We start from the raw sequence: 18786 nt of genomic DNA on the forward strand, positions 1-18786 counted from the left end.
CTGTTCCATCCCGTTCCGTTCCGTCGATGGCTTGTGTGAATGACGCCATTACAATACATCGTGGAATATTTTGACGTTTCGTCAATAGTGACTGAATCTTAGTACCGACTGCTTGCGAATCAGTACAAAAGGGAAGGGAAAAAAATTATGGAGTGAAAACAAACATTGTGAAAATAATATTCTTTTCAAGGGTAATTTGCAATTCATAACATTCAGCAACAAATTAGAATCTGTTTCTGAAAACTGATATGCAATGAAATTCCTTAGCACTCTTTGGGAATCAGAGATACAAACACATGAAGTAATTCACAATATCATCACCATAAACGTAAAGTCTTTGGCGAAATTCAGTTGAAGGGAAATTTGCTTGCAGGAGTGAATGTTTGTTGCTTATTTGTAAAGTAGCAGTTACACGGGTTTTTAAAGTTGGAATGGCTTCAGCTATGGATGTTGACGATGAGGAGGTAGATTTCGCAGCATCCAGCAGCACAAAGGGAGAAAAGAAACGTTTTGAAGTAAAGAAGGTATTTAATTTAGGAATCATTCCAGATCCTATTTTGTCTGGCGTGTGGAATCAATTTCGTATTTTAAAATGTCATAACTATTTTTCAGTGGAATGCTGTCGCGCTGTGGGCATGGGGTATGTGTTGACGGTGACAATAAAAGTTATAATTGCTTTACACGAAATGGCCTCCTGCTAACTGTTACTTTCCTTATAGATATCGTCGTCGATAACTGTGCAATTTGCCGGAACCACATAATGGATTTGTGTATCGAGTGCCAGGCTAATCAGGCGTCAGCCACCAGCGAAGAGTGCACAGTAGCATGGGGAGTCTGTAATGTGAGTACAGGTGTAAACATCGCCCTGTCCATTTGTTCTGGTTTGTGTATCATAATAAAACGCATGTTGCAGAGCAAACATTCTTTTCTCTCTGTCTTGCGGCCTTGGCAAGAGAACGGACATGTGCAAGAAAGTGTGTTTATATGTCAAAGAAGCTACCGGCAAGTGCATAATTTACAAGAAGTTGTATTTTTTGCGTTATTCTTCTAGAGTTCTAATGGATGATGCATCAATTAGGAAATTAGCATTGATCAGATTCTGCCTCGTGCCAGTGGTTGACAATTATGATTTTTAAGATGATAGAAAAGTTGTACACAAATTATGAGCTCTGTTCCCTTTCTATTGTCGTTGTGATGTTGATTTTGTTAGTTATCAGAAATTTAAATGTTTGGTGAAGACAGTAAGATGTATTGGGTTTAATACATTCTATAAACATCGTTGTTTTCGTTTCGACAAATACCAGTATTTCTATAGATTTTGGTCACTGTGAATATTTGTTCTGAACTATCACGATGTATGTGGAACGAATAAGATCACAAATAGTGTGACAGAGCTGACCCTCAAAAAATGGGAGTCCTCACAACATTAAGGTGTAAATAGCTTGAGGTCAAGGTTATACATTACCGTTATGCACTCAGCATTTCATATATGGGTAAAATTTTGCTATCGGCAGCGGCTGCATCATGTGATGTTGACAGCGGCTGCCCTTGAAGTAAATAATTAATGCTGTTCCTGCTGTATGTTTGAAGGTTCTTGTATGTATCCTTGTCTACTCTGTACATTAATTATGCTCTTAAAATGAACATTTCATATCAGAATGTTTCCTTCAGTATGAATGTCACAACTTCGAGCATTCAACAGTCGTTTGCAACATCGGCAGACCATGCTGCCACAAGTGAAATTGAACCAATATATGTAATTATGACCACATGTGACACTTCAATCATTGGTCCAATTATATCTTAGGTATTTAAGTTCAGTCTGTGATCTTCATTATACACTTCTCTTCATAAAGTTTGAAATTGCTATGTAAATTCAGAAAAATTGTACATGTGCTGTACATAATTTTTGAAACTATCAGAAGAGAATCGTACTGCAACTTATGAGAAATGACTGTTTGCCAGTGTTAAATCTTAGATAATCATTTATTTTATTGGATTGAAGGACTATATACCGCTTTGTCAACTAGTAAGCAAAGTATCATCTTTTAGCCTTACTTAGATTTGAGTGCACTGTAGGTCAGACTGTCACCACAAGTTAACTTTTCAGAAACTAATTAGAAGTCAGAAGAAATACTGTCAGTGTTATTTTTCCTTTCTGGCTGCATGTGCACGGCATCAAATGCCACATCATTATTATGTTACAGGACTAAGTGAACATCTGATGTTCGTAGGTTCAGTTGACATGTTGTATTCACAGATTGTCGTCATTAAAAATGGGTTCTGCCATGTGTTGGATTTCCTTTGTATGATATGCTCTGGTAATGTGATACCCTCTATTTGGGACTGGACATTTGATAGCTTCCTATATAGTGAAGAGCTTTTTTTTGTTGATATGACATGGTTCTTATCACCACACCCTCTCAGATAACAATTAAAAACTGATTGGTTGAATTATTCATTGCACTAAAGTACTGAATTCTTTCAATTTGTACCTGTGGCATGTATCATAATTCAACACAGCCACTGATTCATGTCACCACCATATTCCCATTTAACTACTGATTTCAAATAAGTTTTCTGTGTCTCTAACATTTAGGGAACCAACAAAGTATTTAGACAGCCTACCCACCAGAAGCAGCAACTGCAGCTTTCTGTTGAATAGGCTTAATGTCACTCCATCAGACACTGAGTAGTGACATTTAGAACTGAATTTCTCCATGTTATACCTTTGTCACTGTCTCACTAGAGACCTGGTGCTTTAAGTGTTATGCCAGTTCATTTATAGTACAAAGCTACAATGAAGCTTCAGATTAAGATTTTTTTGTCATCAGTCTACTGACTGGTTTGATGCGGCCTGCAACGAATTCCTTTCCTGTGCTAACCTCTTCATCTCAGAGTAGCATTTGCAACCTACGTCCTCAATTATTTGCTTGACGTATTCCAATCTCTGTCTTCCTCTACAGTTTTTGCCCTCTATAGCTCCTTCTAGCACCATGGAAGTCATTCCCTCATGTCTTAGCAGATGTCCTATCATCCTGTCCCTTCTCCTTATCAGTGTTTTCCACATATTCCTTTCCTCTCCAATTCTGCGTAGAACCTCCTCATTCCTTACCTTATCAGTCCTCCTAATTTTCAACATTAGTCTATAGCACCACATCTCAAATGTTTAGATTCTCTTCTGTTCCGGTTTTCCCACAGTCCATGTTTCACTACCATACAATGCTGTACTCAAGACTCAGAAATTTCTTCCTCAAATTAAGGCCAGTGTTTGATATTAGTAGACTTCTCTTGGCCAGAAATGCCTTTTTTGCCATAGCGAGTCTGCTTTTGATGTCCTCATTGCTCCGTCCTTCATTGGTTATTTTACTGCCTAGGTAGCAGAATTCCTTAACTTCATTGACTTCGTGACCATCAATCCTGATGTTAAGTTTCTCGCTGTTCTCATTTCTACTACTTCTCATTACCTTCGTCTTTCTGAGATTTATTCTCAAACCATACTGTGTACTCATTAGACTGTTCATTCCGTTCAGCATATCATTTAATTCTTGTTCACTTTCACTCAGGATAGCAATGTCATCAGTGAATCGTATCATTGATATCCTTTCACCTTGTATTTTAATTCCACTCCTGAACCTTTCTTTTATTTCCATCATTGCTTCCTCGATGTACAGATTGAAGAGTAGGGGCGAAAGGCTACAGCCTTGTCTTACGCCCTTCTTAATATGCGCACTTCGTTCTTGATCGTCCACTCTTATTATTCCCTCTTGGTTGTTATACGTATTGTATATGACCCGTCTCTCCCTATAGCTTACCCCTACTTTTTTCAGAATTTCGAACAGCTTGCACCATTTTAGATTGTCGAACGCTTTTTCCTGGTCGACAAATCTGATGATGAGTGTCTTGATTTTTCTTTAGCTTTGCTTCCATTATTAGCCGTAATGTCAGAATTGCCTCTCCCGTCCCTTTACTTTTCCTAAAGCCAAACTGATCGTCACCTAGCGCATTCTCAATTTTCTTTTCCATTCTTCTGTATATTATTCTTGTAAGCAGCTTCGATGCATGAGCTGTTAAGCTGATTGTGTGATAAGTCTCGAACTTGTCAGCTCTTGCCGTCTTCGGAATTGTGTGGATGATGCTTTTCCGAAAGTCAGATGGTATATCGCCAGACTCATATATTCTACACACCAATGTGAATAGTCGTTTTGTTGCCACTTCCCCTAATGATTTTACAAATTCTGATGGAATGTTATCTATCCCTTCTAATACTGGGTCCCCTATCTCTTCCAAATCGACTCCTGTTTCTTCTTATATCACATCAGACAAATCTTCACCCTCATAGAGGCTTTCATTGTATTCTTTCCACTTATCTGCTCTCTCCTCTGCATTTAACAGTGGAATTCCCGTTGCACTCTTAATGTTACTACCGTTGCTTTTAATGTCACCAAAGGTTGTTTTGACTTTCCTGTATGCTGAGTCTGTCCTTCCGACAATCATATCTTTTTTGATGTCTTCACATTTTTCCTGCAGCCATTTCGTCTTAGCTTCCCTGCAGTTCCTATTTATTTCATTCCTCAGCGACTTGTATTTCTGTATTCCTGATTTTCCTGGAACATGTTTGTACTTCCTCCTTTCATCAATCAACTGCAGTATTTCTTCTGTTACCCTTGGTTTCTTCGCAGCTACCTTGTTTGTACCTATGTTTTCCTTCCCAACTTCTGTGATGGCCCTTTTTAGAGATGTCCATTCCTCTTCAACTGTACTGCCTACTGCGCTATTCCTTATTGCTGTATCTATAGCATTGGAGAACTTCAAACGTATCTCGTCATTCCTTAGTACTTCCGTATCCCACTTCTTTGCGTATTGATTCTTCCTGACTAATGTCTTGAACTTCAGCCTACTCTTCATCACTACTATATTGTGATCTGAGTCTATATATGCTCCTGGGTACGCCTTACAATCCAGTATCTGATTTCGGAATCTCTGTCTGACCATGACGTAATCTAATTGAAATCTTCCCGTATCTCCCGGCCTTTTCCAAGTATACTTCCTCCTCTTGTGATCCTTGAACAGGGTATTCGCTATTACTAGCTGATTGAGATAAAATATAGAAAACTAGTTGAGCCTTTGCGAACTTGTAATTTGGCCACCACAGCAATTTATTAGCTATGTTTGTCGCATTCCTTTGTGTTCTCCAAAACAGAAAATAATGGAGTTGTACCTGCAGTTCAATGTGGAGCTTAAATGATGTTTGCATCTTCAATTTTTCAGCAAACCCAAAACACTGTCTACAGTAAGTTGTATTAACTGCTGTTCGAATAATATACTCTGGCCAGAATAGCGAAGGTTTTGACGTGTGAGCATGGTTCAGTATGGAAGGGAATGGTTTTACTCGTTATCAATACTCATGTGTAATATGGCTGTGGCAACAAGAGATGTTTAGTTCTGTGCTCTAAACACTCATGTCCCTTCTTACCATTTGTTATTGAACACTTTTGCAGGATCAAAGTAGCCTTTATTACTTAGCTTTAAACTTTTCTTGCTAGCTTCCGACACTTTGTCAGGAGAGTGATACGACAGTTATGTAGCAAAAAATTGCCTTAACAGTTATGGTAGGACTACTGGTAACTGTCTTGAAAACAGCTAGTGGTAATATTCATCTCTGATCCTTCTTATAAATATTTTAGACTCCAGAAGGTATTGCAATTTAAGAACAACATAATTCATATATACTGGCATTTGCATACTTACAGGCCCAGTTTAACAATGATGGGAAAGGCTGTCCCTAGCTTCCAAAAAGTTTCCCTTTTTCGAAGTATAACAGAGAATTGCTCTTTGGATCGTTAGATTTATTGCATCTAACGTATGTGTACTGAGGCAAACCCAGTAGGTTACTAAGAAATCATTATCCCATAAATAATTTAATTTTACTTGAACTTCAGTGTATCCAACACCAATAATTTATTAAAGATGTCTTCTATATGCCCATGAGCTACACTAAAAATGTTTTATTTGCCAAAACTGACTTGCAGGTTTAAAACTCATCGTCTGTGGCATCTAATACAAAGGAACACACACTTGTATGTACATATATTTCTGCAGAACATTGTGTATTTTTATAGCAATGACATTTGAGTGAGTGAATTTGATAGGAAATGAAATCTGTCTTTATCAAGAGTGTTCAGACTAAGATTTGACAGCAGTAACATACATGGCAAACCGTGTACCATGTTACAGGTTAGATTTCAGATCTTATTGCATTAACTCACTTAAATGTCATTGCTATGGAAGTATGTAATATAAGTAGATGTATATTACTGCTACTATATGTACAGTTACAATTTTTGTAGAAATCTGTGTTTATAGTTGTTCGTTCCTTTGTAGCTGATGCTAGTGATGATGGGGTATAATCCTGAAAACTGGTTTTGGCAAACAATACATTTCTAGTGTAACTCATGGTGTACAGAAGGTACTGTTATTAAATATCTTAAAACTGCAGATCAAGCATTCTTGATTTTTACACCAGGAATCTTTCAAGCTTTCATGTCAAACTTTCACCACTCCATATTCTGCAGGGCATGAAGTTGCAAACACTCTGCAAGAAATAGTGTTAAGTTCTAGCAGGTGGAATTAAAATACTAGTGTAAATTCCTCCAAATTGGAAGGTAGAGTGCATGCATTTCTCCCAGACCCTCACTTCGTGTGAGCGCCAATAGTGTACCATGATTAGCCATATGTCAAATAGTGCTACTTTTCTTCATGGTATATTGATGTGACCTAGTATAGCAAATTGGCTGTTTAGAGGGTGTTGCTATGATGTTTATTGTGTTTGACTTCCTTGAGGAGTCTTCCCCATTGAGCTATCAATACACTAGTGTTTTGTGTGTACAGAAATCGCGCAAGCACTGAGTGGTTATAATTCTTTATTTTTAGCTGAGTACAGACCGGCTAACGTAGTTTGTTGATACAGTTTCATCGTAATGGCTACCACAGCCATTAATTTATTAAATGAAGGTGGCATTTTCCACTTTGGCTGTAATAATTCTGTTGCAAAAAAGTGAAAATGGCACCTTTTTTTAATAGGTGTTTAAGAACAGGGTTGACTCACTTTCCTGGAAAACAAGCAACTTCATTGCTAATTTTCCCGGTTTATCAATTTACAAACACACATGAAGAGGGATGGTGCTCTAAATGTCAAGATAATTTATTACCTGTGCCTCTTCGCTTACTCAGTCATCATACTTAAAGGACTCTAAAAGATGAAATCTTCAAATGAACCAAATATTTTGAAGTGTTTTTGTCGTGTTACATGAAGAACTGAATGACTGTTTTATGGAATATTGGAAGTATGTAAAGGGCCACAGATACTTTCAGTATAAGCTGTGTACTTAATGTGGGTAAAACAGCAATATAAGTGGACTGTGACATGATACATTAAACTTCTAGCTTAGCACATAGTCTCTGATAACTTTAACAGGTTGTTAGACCACAATCTTCCTTCCTTTGTTGTTGTATTAGAGTAATCTAAAAGGAGACATCTCTTTTTTAATTATTACAAGTGTGATCTGAAGATATGCCTGTTGCAGTGAGATAAGCACATCTGATTCTGTTGATGCATTCTTTGCCCGATTTAACTTCTGTTGACCAGTTAATCATCAGAGATGATCACAGTACATTTTGTTAGCAGTTTAGATGAATTTAATCTGCAGGAGGCACTATTTGCGTACACATTGTTGAGTTTCATGGTATGGAGCCTAGGCTAAGACATTCTGCACTAAATCCTCCAGTCGTTTTACTACTACTTGTGTACATGTTTTACTTAGTCCTCTTTCATCAATCAAAAACAGTATAACCTCTTCCACAGCACCCATTCTTTCTATACTAAAATATTTATCATATATTATAGCCACTTAAGACTATGCATCTATAATGCTAAGCAAAAAAATTGACTGGCATTACTTCCCTCAGAACCTAGTCCACAAATAGATCTCTTATGCCATGTGCACCTGTGTCCCTCATTCATCCCCGTATGAACTAGTGCTGCAAAGCAGCATCTCAGGTGAAAACATTCTAAATGAAATTTTTGTCCCATTCCACAATATTGGCAGCTTCGGAACCAGTCAAAGGGGTTTACGGTTTGGCGGCACCTTCAGCGTTGCGTTTGCTCGATGTAGTGCACCACTGTGGCATTCGCCTAGCGATGGGAGCTTTTAGAACAAGTCTGGTGACTAGTGTCCTGGTGGAGGCCGGAGTCCCTCCATTGCGGATCCGATGTGCACAACTGCTCGCCAGTTATGTTGCACATACTCATAGTTTTCCCGAGCATCTGAATTACTGCCTCCTTTTCCCGCCGGCCGCAGTTTATCTCCCACATTGGCGGCCCAGGTCAGGGCTCACGATTGCGGTTCGCGTGCGATCCCTTCTCTCCGAATGGGAGTTCTTCCCTTTACTATCTCTGCTTGAGGTCCATTCATGTACATCTCCATGATGAACACCTTGGACGAAGCTTTGTCTGGACCTTTTGCATGGCCCTAAGGATTCTGTTAAACCTGCCGCATTCTGCTGTCACTTCCTCTCAATTCTTGATATGTTCCAGGGCTCTGAAGTTGTCTACACCAACTGCTCAATGGCTAATGGTAATGTTGGCTTTGCCTATGTCCACAGAGCAGCATTCCTTGCTCGCTGGCTGCAGTGTATTCACTGCAGAGCTCGTGGCTATATCTTGTGCACTTCAATACATCCGTTCCTGTTCAGGTGAGTCGTTTCTTCTCTTTTCTGACTCCCTGAGCAGCTTGCAAGCTATCGACTAATGCTACCCTTGCCATCCCTTGGTAGCGAACATCCAGGAGTCCATCTCTGCCCTGGAATGGTCCAGTCATTTGATCTGAGTTTAAGCGCATGTCCTTTGTCCCTCTGTGTCATCCATCCTAGGGCTTTTAGGGTGAAGGTTTCAGTGTGTTGCAGAGTGGCTGGCTTCTACTTTTTCATTCTCATGGTCAGCCAGCCATGGTAATCTGCTTTCTTGTTTTTAATCTCCTCTCCCTGTTTCTTGCATCTCTGTGGTTTTCTTGTCCTGTTTTGTCCATTAGAGTGTTCGTTGTCCTTATGTTCTTCTCGTTCTTCCTTTCTACTGTTATACTGTATGTCTTCTTTGTTGCCTTCTTTCCCTTGGGTAATTGTTCTACTGGGAACAAGAGACCAATGACCTCGCAGTTTGTGTCTGTTCACTTCACCATTAAGAAAAAATGTTGCTTCATCACTGAACACAAGTTTCGCACTGAACGCATCCTCTTCCATGAGCTGTTGCAACCGCGCCGAAAATTCAAAGCGTTTGACTTTGTCATCGGGTGTCAGGGCTTGTAGCAATTGTAAACGGTAAGGCTTCTGCTTTAGCCTTTTCCGTAAGATTTTCCAAACCGTCGGCTGTGGTACGTTTAGCTCCCTGCTTGCTTTATTCGTCGACTTCCGCGGGGTACGCGTGAAACTTGCCCGCACGCGTTCAACCGTTCCTTCGCTCACTGCAGGCAGACCTGTCCATTTCCCCTTACAGAGGCATCCAGAAGCTTTAAACTGCGCTTACCATCGCCGAATGGAGTTAGCAGTTGGTGGATCTTTGTTGAACTTCGTCCTGAAGTGTCGTTGCACTGTTATGACTGACTGATGTGAGTGCATTTCAAGCACGACATACGCTTTCTCGGCTCCTGTCGCCATTTTGTCTCATTGCGCTCTCGAGCGCTCTGGCGGCAGAAACCTGAAGTGCGGCTTCAGCCGCACAAAACTTTGAGTTTTTCTACGAATCTGTAGTGTGTCGTGACCGTATGTCAATGAATGGAGCTACAGTGAATTTATGAAATCGCTTCAATCATTTGTAATAGCCCTGTATTCATCAGTAGGAGAGAGCATCCTGTGTTAGTCCACATAGACTGAACATTACATAAATTTTTTCCAAATTGCACTCTAGCTTTAACTAAGCTTATTAATGGCCACAGGCCTCATTGTTTGCATACATTTACGATGAGTGGTCACATAAATACTGTTTGCTTTGGCGGTGTCCAGTAAGTAGTTTTGATTCTTAGTTATAGGGTCTACAATATTTCCTGGTCCCCACTATTAATTTGGTTCTTAAACCCTCCTATCATTTACTACTCGCTCCATTTTCCTCGTTACTTGCATCAAAGATTCATTTTCCTCCCCTCTTATATATGTTTTTATCACCAGCTGCATCCTCTTCCCTTTTTCCATTAAACAATTTCTTGTGATGTTCACTCTCATTTAACCTAACTCTAGTTTCTGCTCCACTAAAAGCTTTGATTTTGGAACTATTGTTTGCCAGAACTCATCACCAGCTTTATGAAGTTTGTGTGTGTGTGTGTGTGTGTGTGTGTGTGTGTGTGTGTGTGTGTGTGTGTGTGTGTGTGTGTGTGTCAGTTTTTATCACCTGATTCTCTAAAATGTGTGTCATTGAGGTGTACTTAATACTCACACATCAGCCAAATAAATTGTTTGAGGTGATGTAATAGCTTTTCCAGTATTCACTATAAAGAATGTTTCTCAGAATGGGACTGCTATTGTACTTTGTGACTCCAGCAATGCCTGGTCATGTGTGTTCTGCACTTACAGTAGATTTGCACTGAGTGAACAGAGCAGCATCATGACGTGAACAGTACCATAGCAGTGCTGCTGCATGTGGGTGATTCTAGGGGGGCCAAGAACTGTGTGATGTGGAAGAAAGTACAAGGGGTATCCACAAAGTACATTATGTTTTGGAATTAAAAATGAAGTGTTGGAAATTTTTTTATTATATACAGATGAAAGCCCCACTTAAATACTACTTTTCTACATAGTTGCCATTTAAATTAAGGCACTTATCGTAGCGATGGACGAGATTCGAAATTCCTTCGTCGTAAAATTCGGCCGCCTGTGCCTTCAACCACGTGGTTACCTCTTTTGGGACAGAAAAGATGATTTTTGTGGATTTCCTGGAAAGAGGCACTACAATAAACTCTCAAAGGTATTGCCAAACTCTGCACAACCTCAGAAGAGCAATACAAAACAAGTGCAGGGGAAAGTTGGGCTCAAAGATCTTGCTGATTCATGACAACGCCCAGGCCCACACGGCAAATGCCACTCGTGAAGTTCTCGAATCTTTTAAGTGGGAGTTGTTTCCTCATCCGCCGTACAGTCTCGACCTGGCACAGAGCGACTTCCACTTATTCCCAGCAATGAAGAAGTGGTTGGCTATGCAGCGTTTTGATGATGACGCACAGCCTCAAGAAGAGGTAACCACGTGTTTGAAGGTGCAGGCGGCCGAATTTTACGACGAAGGAATTTCCAAGCTAGTCCTTCGCTACGATAAGTGCCGTAATTTAAATGGCAACTATGTAGAAAAGTAGTATTTAAGTGTGGCTTTCATCTGTATATAATAAAAAAAATTTCCAATACTTTATTTATTTTTAATTCCAAAACGTAATGTACTTTGTGGATAGCCTTCATAATGCCAAGCAGTAATTAAGGGATCAAAATTGTCCATGTAATAGTGACAATAGCATTTGGAATTAGGTATTATGAAGCTGCAGGTGAAGCACTGCTGTGGTTGTGGGTTCCCACTTTTCAAGTTGGTTTTGCCTCTGCACACTGTGTGACTAAAAATGTGGCTGGAGTGTGCATGGGTGAAGGATGATGATGATATTAATAATAATAATAATAATAATAATAATAATAATAATAATAATAATAATAATAATAATAAACCCCGTGGAGGCCCGGGAAAAGAATAAGCCTCCGGTATATATACAGTATATATACAGTGAGACGGAAGGATTCATGATTGCAATACAGGATCAAACAATAAACACCAGATATTACAGCAAGTATATTATTAAAGATCCCAATACCACAACAGATAAATGCAGACTTTGCAAACAACAAATAGAAACAGTAGATCACATCACAAGCAGATGTACAATACTAGCAAATACAGAATACCCCAGAAGACATGACAATGTAGCAAAAATAATACATCAACAACTTGCCATAAAACATAAACTAATAAAACAACACGTTCCCACATACAAGTACACACCACAAAATGTACTGGAGAATGATGAATACAAATTATACTGGAACAGAACGATTATAACAGATAAAACAACACCACATAACAAACCTGACATCATACTCACCAATAAAAAGAAGAAATTAACACAACTAATTGAAATATCCATACCCAACACAACAAATATACAGAAGAAAACAGGAGAAAAAACTGAAAAATACATCCAACTGGCTGAGGAAGTCAAGGACATGTGGCATCAGGATAAAGTCGACATTATCCCAATTATACTATCAACTACAGGAGTCATACCTCACAATATTCACCAGTACATCAATGCAATACAGCTACATCCAAACATATATATACAACTACAAAAATCTGTAATTATTGATACATGTTCAATTACCCGAAAGTTCCTAAATGCAATATAACATATACCATACAGTTACAAGGAAGTCACGCTTGACCGAGGTCCGCGTCACATTCCATTTTTAACCAGACTTAAGTCTGAGAGAAAAAAAAAAAAAAAAAAGTCAATAATAATAATAATAATAATAATAATAATAATAATAATAGAGAATAGGGTTGTCATGAAAATAATAATTCCTAATCACAAGAAGCCTACTGAAACCTCTGTGTGAATTTATAATTTATGAGATACATATTTTCCCAGAATAAGTCTAGGTTAATACAGGGGTACTTCGTGTAGCAAAGCTGTGATGATTAAATCCCCCACATCTGTGATGAAAGAGCTTTTGATGTTACAGCATTTTGAGTGCTGGCAATAAATAAGTTAAAATGCTCACTCTGACTTCATGGTGTAACAGAAAAACACCCATAGTCAAATGACAGTTTATCCTGGGGGAGCTGCCGCCTTGTCTTATGACCAACAGGACTGCCAGTGTAGCACGACCTGCTAGTAACTTTGTGACCCACATACAGAACTGGGACAGGTTGCTAAAACTTATTGGTTAAAGTGTTCATTTGTGAGGTTAAATGTACATTGCTCCAAGGATATTTTTAAATATGTAATCTTCTAAATTGATGTTGCCATACTTTCAGAAATATATATGTGGGCTAGCAAGTGATCAGGTTGTCTGAAAATACAGACTGGGAAAACAAATTGTCGTGAAAGGGGTGTATTTATTAGAGGACAATTAACCCCACTCCCCACCAAACCCCCAAAAAAGAAAGATAAATAAATCAGGTGATTGGGTAATCATCTTGTGAGTGTTGCAGTTCTTATTTCTGTGCTTGCTAAGAAAAATTGGAGAGGAATTCTGCCTTATGCAAGACACTGTTTTGTAGTTTTGTTTTTGCTGAGGAGTCATTCCATGTCAAATCAATACACCTATTTTACCTCACCCTCTTAGATTTTGATGAAAGTTGGTATACTTACAGTGGGCACAGAGACTAAGAAAAATACAAAATTTCAATTTTTTATCTCGAGCCATTCCTGAAATATGGCTATGTAAACTTTTCAAAAACCAGCCAAAAATGTGTGAACGGACTTTTTTAAATTGTCCTAGGAGCTGCCCTAATTGAGCTAGAGAACTGGGAAAGATGTCATTTTGCAGCATTTTGCATGCTCTTTCCAGGGATATACAACAAAACATAGCTTCTAATTAATAACCTTTTTCAAAATGCTAATATTTTTAATTTTTTTACAAAAAGTACATAGTTGAAAATTTTCAAAATATTTCCATAACTACTTCATACTATTGTAAATCACATGGCAAAATGTAAATCTGGGATGATGATGGGTTCATTGTTGAAAAAAATTATTCCGGACTCTTGTTTTTCACTAACGGCCCTAGTTTGACCAAATTGACCTTTAACAAACAGGAATTTCTTTAAAATATACCGAAAGGTAAGTAAAAAAGTATTAGAAATATCAAAACCCCACCTTATTAAATGAAAACTAATCAGCATATTTTATAATTAAGTTGATTGCTTATTTTAATTTCATACAACTTCACTAACAGTATATTAACCGATATAACAAAAACAAGAAATTGAGCATTTAACTACAAACTGAAATAAAGTATGAATAAGTACAAGTATTTACATAATAGTTCTGGTCCATGATGTTTGAAATGGAACTATTAAACAAATTAAATATGTAATGCTTGTTTTTGAGTAACAGGTATCTGTACATAGCTAAATTTAACACAATAGGTACTAACAATAATTTTGAAACAACATTTCTATAAAATGTACATTAACACTAACCTGAGACAAAAATTAAGTTTTGAGCTGAAAGCAGTTTCCCAATAAATTGTCTTGGAACTTCACATATTACATTTTAATAAAGCTGACTGGGTTTGGGCCAGTCAGAGATCAGACTACTGGAGAATGGAGAAGACGCCATAACACTGAATTAGAAGAGCTGTACAAGGAGCCTAACATCTTGGGAGTGATGAGAAGCAAAAGACTGCAATGGGCTGGACATGTTGTTAGAATGGAGGCAACAAGATGGCCCAAAATCACAATGGACTGGATCCCATCAGGCAGCAGACCAGTGGGAAGACCTAGAAAGAGGTGGATCGATGGGGTGAGAGAAGACCTGTTGCAGCTGGGAGTCCCGGAAAACTGGAGACAGATAGCAGAAGACAGAGACGGATGGAGAGCTCGAACTGTGGTGGCGCGTAGTCCTCTGGGACTGATCGTGTGAAGAAGTGAAGAAAGGTTCGGTTTACATCACTTTCATTAAGAATGTATGTTCTCCCTGTCGGAGTAAATGGATTCACTTTTGTGAGAACATCCACAACTGACAGCCACAGGACATCTGCCTGTGCAGGATAAGAGAATGACTTAGCTGGTCCACATGGATGAAGAAAAGTTATTTTCACTTCATCAAGTTCTTGGTTTTTTCTAAAATGTACCCAAGCCACCAGTTTCTACAATATACATAGCCTGATACATGTTGTAACTTCAGTTTGTCTGGTGATGTAGTTACTTCCCTCTCCCAACTCTGCCTATCACCTGAGAAGTATTTGACTATTAATTTTGATGTAGTGTTGGGAATGAAAGCATGAAATTCCTGTGTTCCTTTGATTGTCAATGCTTCTTCAAGTCGGCTTTTTAAGAATATTTCTGAAGCAGCATAGTCTTCCTGAGTGGAATATACATTTGTGATGTTATATACTGCCCACTCAAATAGATCTCGTGCGGTTTGGATCTGATTTTGGTATGGCCTTTGCAAACTTGCACGAGCTACCAGTCTGTTTACTGAACCCCCTACTCCATCACAAGGCCTTTTCCCATGTGCTGTGGCTGAAAAGTGCCACTCAGCTTTTATGTTGAAGTCTTCCTCATGAAGGCAAAGTTTCAGGAAGTTTTTCTTATTTTTATACTGAGCGGCAGAACTGTCAGAATAATAGTATATCTTTTTTGGAATCTGTTGAAATTTGTTAGATATGAAATTAGCTTCTTTTGAAAGGTGTAAACCGCAGTTGTATTGTGCTCCAGGCAATCAGAAACAGTGATAAAGCTCATTTGCTCAATTTTGTCTTCCTGTTTCCAATATATAACAAAAAAGGATGAATGGTAATCTGTTGTCTTGTCCAGTGGAAACTCTGAGCTTCATCCTATAGAACTATACTATAATTTTCTGAAAAATCGCATATGACAACAAATTCAGATTCCATAAGGTTTTCTCTTGTGGAGTTAAGGAATGTTCGTTGTTGCTTGGCAATGAAGTCATGCCGAACCAGTCGACATATTACTACAAAATAAATCTATGAATTCTTCAGAAGTTTTCTGAACAATTTCCAGATTACATCAGTCAACTGACATCCACTGTCGGAACTGAACTTGTTCAATTAAGTTTTCATGAAAAGTCTTTTAAAATTTTACGTAAGACAGTTTCTTCTGGGCAGTATTCAGTTTCCCATGTTGCAATCAACTGATGATGGGTTGCAAAGCATTTTTGCAGTGCACTGCTTATAATTGTTTAAGCTGCTGTTTGTTACTGTATTTAGTTTGGCATTTTCTATCATTAATTTTATGTTTTGGTGAGTCGTGCACACGCAGACAGTGTGTTTGTGCCACTCTGGCCGGCTAATACACAATGTTTTGGTCCCAACTCAGCAAATTTAGAGAAGCCTATTTTTATGTTAGGAAACTTGTCTTTAAAATGCTTGTAAGCTTCTTTAAGGTTACACAAAATAAGTCTTTTTGATATTTTTGTTTTATTTCCACTTGTTTCTGTAATTTTCATGATATCTTTAATCCCTGGCATTGTCCTGCTAACGACATCATTTTCATAAAATGAATGTACAGCTTTGACAGTTTCTGTTGGTAAACACTTCCCTGGTTTTGGGTTTGGACCTTCCATGAATCTTTTCTCTTTCAAAATTTTTTTGGACTGCTGAACAATGTAATTAGGAGCATTAAATTCCCTCATTTTCCTGACACTCCACTTTCCAGGTAAACTTGTACGAATCATTAGTTTTTTGCTCCACTTGTAGAATTTTTAGTTTCTTTTAAGATTTTCAAGAATGGATTAATCAGTGTCAGTATCTGGCGAAGTTTCAGGAGCAACAAAAAGTTTACGTGTCATTGATGAGATTTTCTTCACTTTTGATTTGGCGTAGTGCCTAGATGTTAGTTTTCTCTTTTCAATTGGGGACTCACCTAGGTCTTGAAGTGTTGTGTTAAATGTTTTAACAGCTACTGAAGTTAGAGTGAAGTCAGGGTCTTGGTCTCGGATGATTATCTCTGATCCAGAAGATTCTTCTTAAACACTTTCATCACTGATGGGCTCTGGTGTATTTTTCAATTTGGTTACATCTTTCCTACATTTATCACAAATCTTGGCACCACTTGGTATTTGTGACATTTCTCAGTTTTTTCTGTGCCTAATAAAATGATTTGACTTCAATGGATTACAACACTGCACTCTTACAGCATTGCACTTTTTACTTGGTTCCATATTTATACAATATGTATAGATTTACTTGAAAATGAACTATTAAATATAATAGATACAGACTGGTCAACACAGAGGTAACAATTGATTTGCACTAAAACCACAGTGCACAATAATGCTTTAGGCACACAATGCCTTAGAAGGTAACAATGCAGACTACATCATCTCAACAATGGCTCCAGTCTCCGAATTATTGTACAGACATCAAGCCCTATGTATACGGTCCTCACTGACGTACTACCTTAAAGATCAGTTGGTCAAACTAGGGCCGTTAGTGAAAAACAAGAGTTCAGAATAATTTTTTTTAACAGTGAACCCATCATCATCCCACATTTATATTTCACCATGTGATTTACAACAGTATGAAGTAGTTATGGAAATATTTTGAAAATTTTCAATTATGTACTTTTGTAAAAAAAATTAAATCAAAATATTAATTACCATTTTGACAACGGTTATTAATTAGAAGCTATGTTTTTTGTCTATCACTGGAAAGAGCATGCAAAATGCTGCAAAATGACACCTTTCCCAGTTCTCTAGCTCAATTAGGGCAGCTCCTAGGGCAATTTAAAAAAGTCCATTCACACTTATTTGGCTGGTTTTTGAAAAGATTACATAGCCATATTTCAGGAATAGTTTGAGATAAAAAATTGAAATTTTGTATTTTTCTTAGTCTCAGCACCCACTATAAGTATACCAACTTTCAGCAAAATCTAAGAGGGTGAGGTAAAATTTTGATTTAAAGTATGTTGATTTGACATGGAATGACTCTGAGACAGGATTCAGCACTTTTTGTGATATCCTCAGTGGGTTTATTTGTGCAAAATTGTTGTTACATGCCAATGTCTCAGGTGGATTGTATGAATGTTTGGCACAAAATACTTACATTTGTATACAAATGCGATAACCACTGACTCTTCTCTAGCATAAGGGTGGGAAAATCCCTTTCTAACCAGTGATGTTGGTCTGCCAATGGCAGCCACAAGAGTTTTGCCCAATAACCCCTTCTCCTCAGAGATTAGTGTGGGAATAGTTATCTTACCCTTCAATGACAGTAGCCCGCCAGTGATAGCCACAAGGTTTTTTAACCAATAAGCCCACTGCTCCAGCACAAGCATGGGAATTATCCCCATTATAAGGGAAGCCAACACTGGTCTCTGATAATGCTCAGTCAATAGGGACCCAACAAGATCCTGAAGAAGATCCCAGTAGAGTGGTCAAAAAATCGATAGTTTGAAGAAATATGATTTGGTCTAACAACTCATGGGATTTTAACTTCATACCCACTGAAAATAGTATAAAAAGTGCTGAAACATGTCTGGGTGAAACCAAACTGCAAAACGGTGTCTTGTACGTGGCAGAATTCCTCTCCAGGTGACTGGAGTGTCAAAGAAAAGTTGTTGAGCTAGTCGTGGACAAAACATAAGGCTTTGCCGAGCATACTGGCTTCAAAAATGGTGCTACATAATGGCCACCAGGTGTATCTTTGTAAGTGCTTTAAATTGTGTTGCGGCTGTGAAATATGTAAATAGAACATGTTCTTTGCCTGGTTGAAAATGGGAGGTGTTGTGGAGTTTTCATGTGAGGATAATGTTGATGTTTTAAGCACTATGACTTTGATGAATTAGCTGTTGTACTGCTATTATTGTAACATATCAAAGAAAATGCTAGGCAAAACAAAATAAGTGCATGCAAAGTAACTTCTTAAAGTTATTAACATTGGTTTTTATATGTCTAAGATTATGTTGCAAATGAACACAGCTTATTCACTACTGCTCTACATACCATCAATCCAGTG

General features: G+C 38.1%; 1 protein-coding gene across 1 annotated transcript in view; it reads left to right on the forward strand.

Annotated features, from left to right (window-relative positions):
- The first annotated feature begins 313 nt into the window (after positions 1-313).
- The window catches only part of LOC126175858 (RING-box protein 1A), a 32574-nt gene continuing 14101 nt past the window's right edge, over positions 314-18786 (forward strand). Inside the window, exons 1-3 of the mRNA XM_049922870.1 lie at positions 314-524; positions 613-640; positions 720-841. Of these exons, the coding sequence (XP_049778827.1) occupies positions 432-524; positions 613-640; positions 720-841 (243 nt within the window). The 5' untranslated portion in view covers positions 314-431. The remainder of the gene's footprint in view (positions 525-612; positions 641-719; positions 842-18786) is intronic.

Source organism: Schistocerca cancellata, chromosome 3, assembly GCF_023864275.1.
Source record: "Schistocerca cancellata isolate TAMUIC-IGC-003103 chromosome 3, iqSchCanc2.1, whole genome shotgun sequence".
NCBI lineage: Eukaryota > Metazoa > Arthropoda > Insecta > Orthoptera > Acrididae > Schistocerca > Schistocerca cancellata.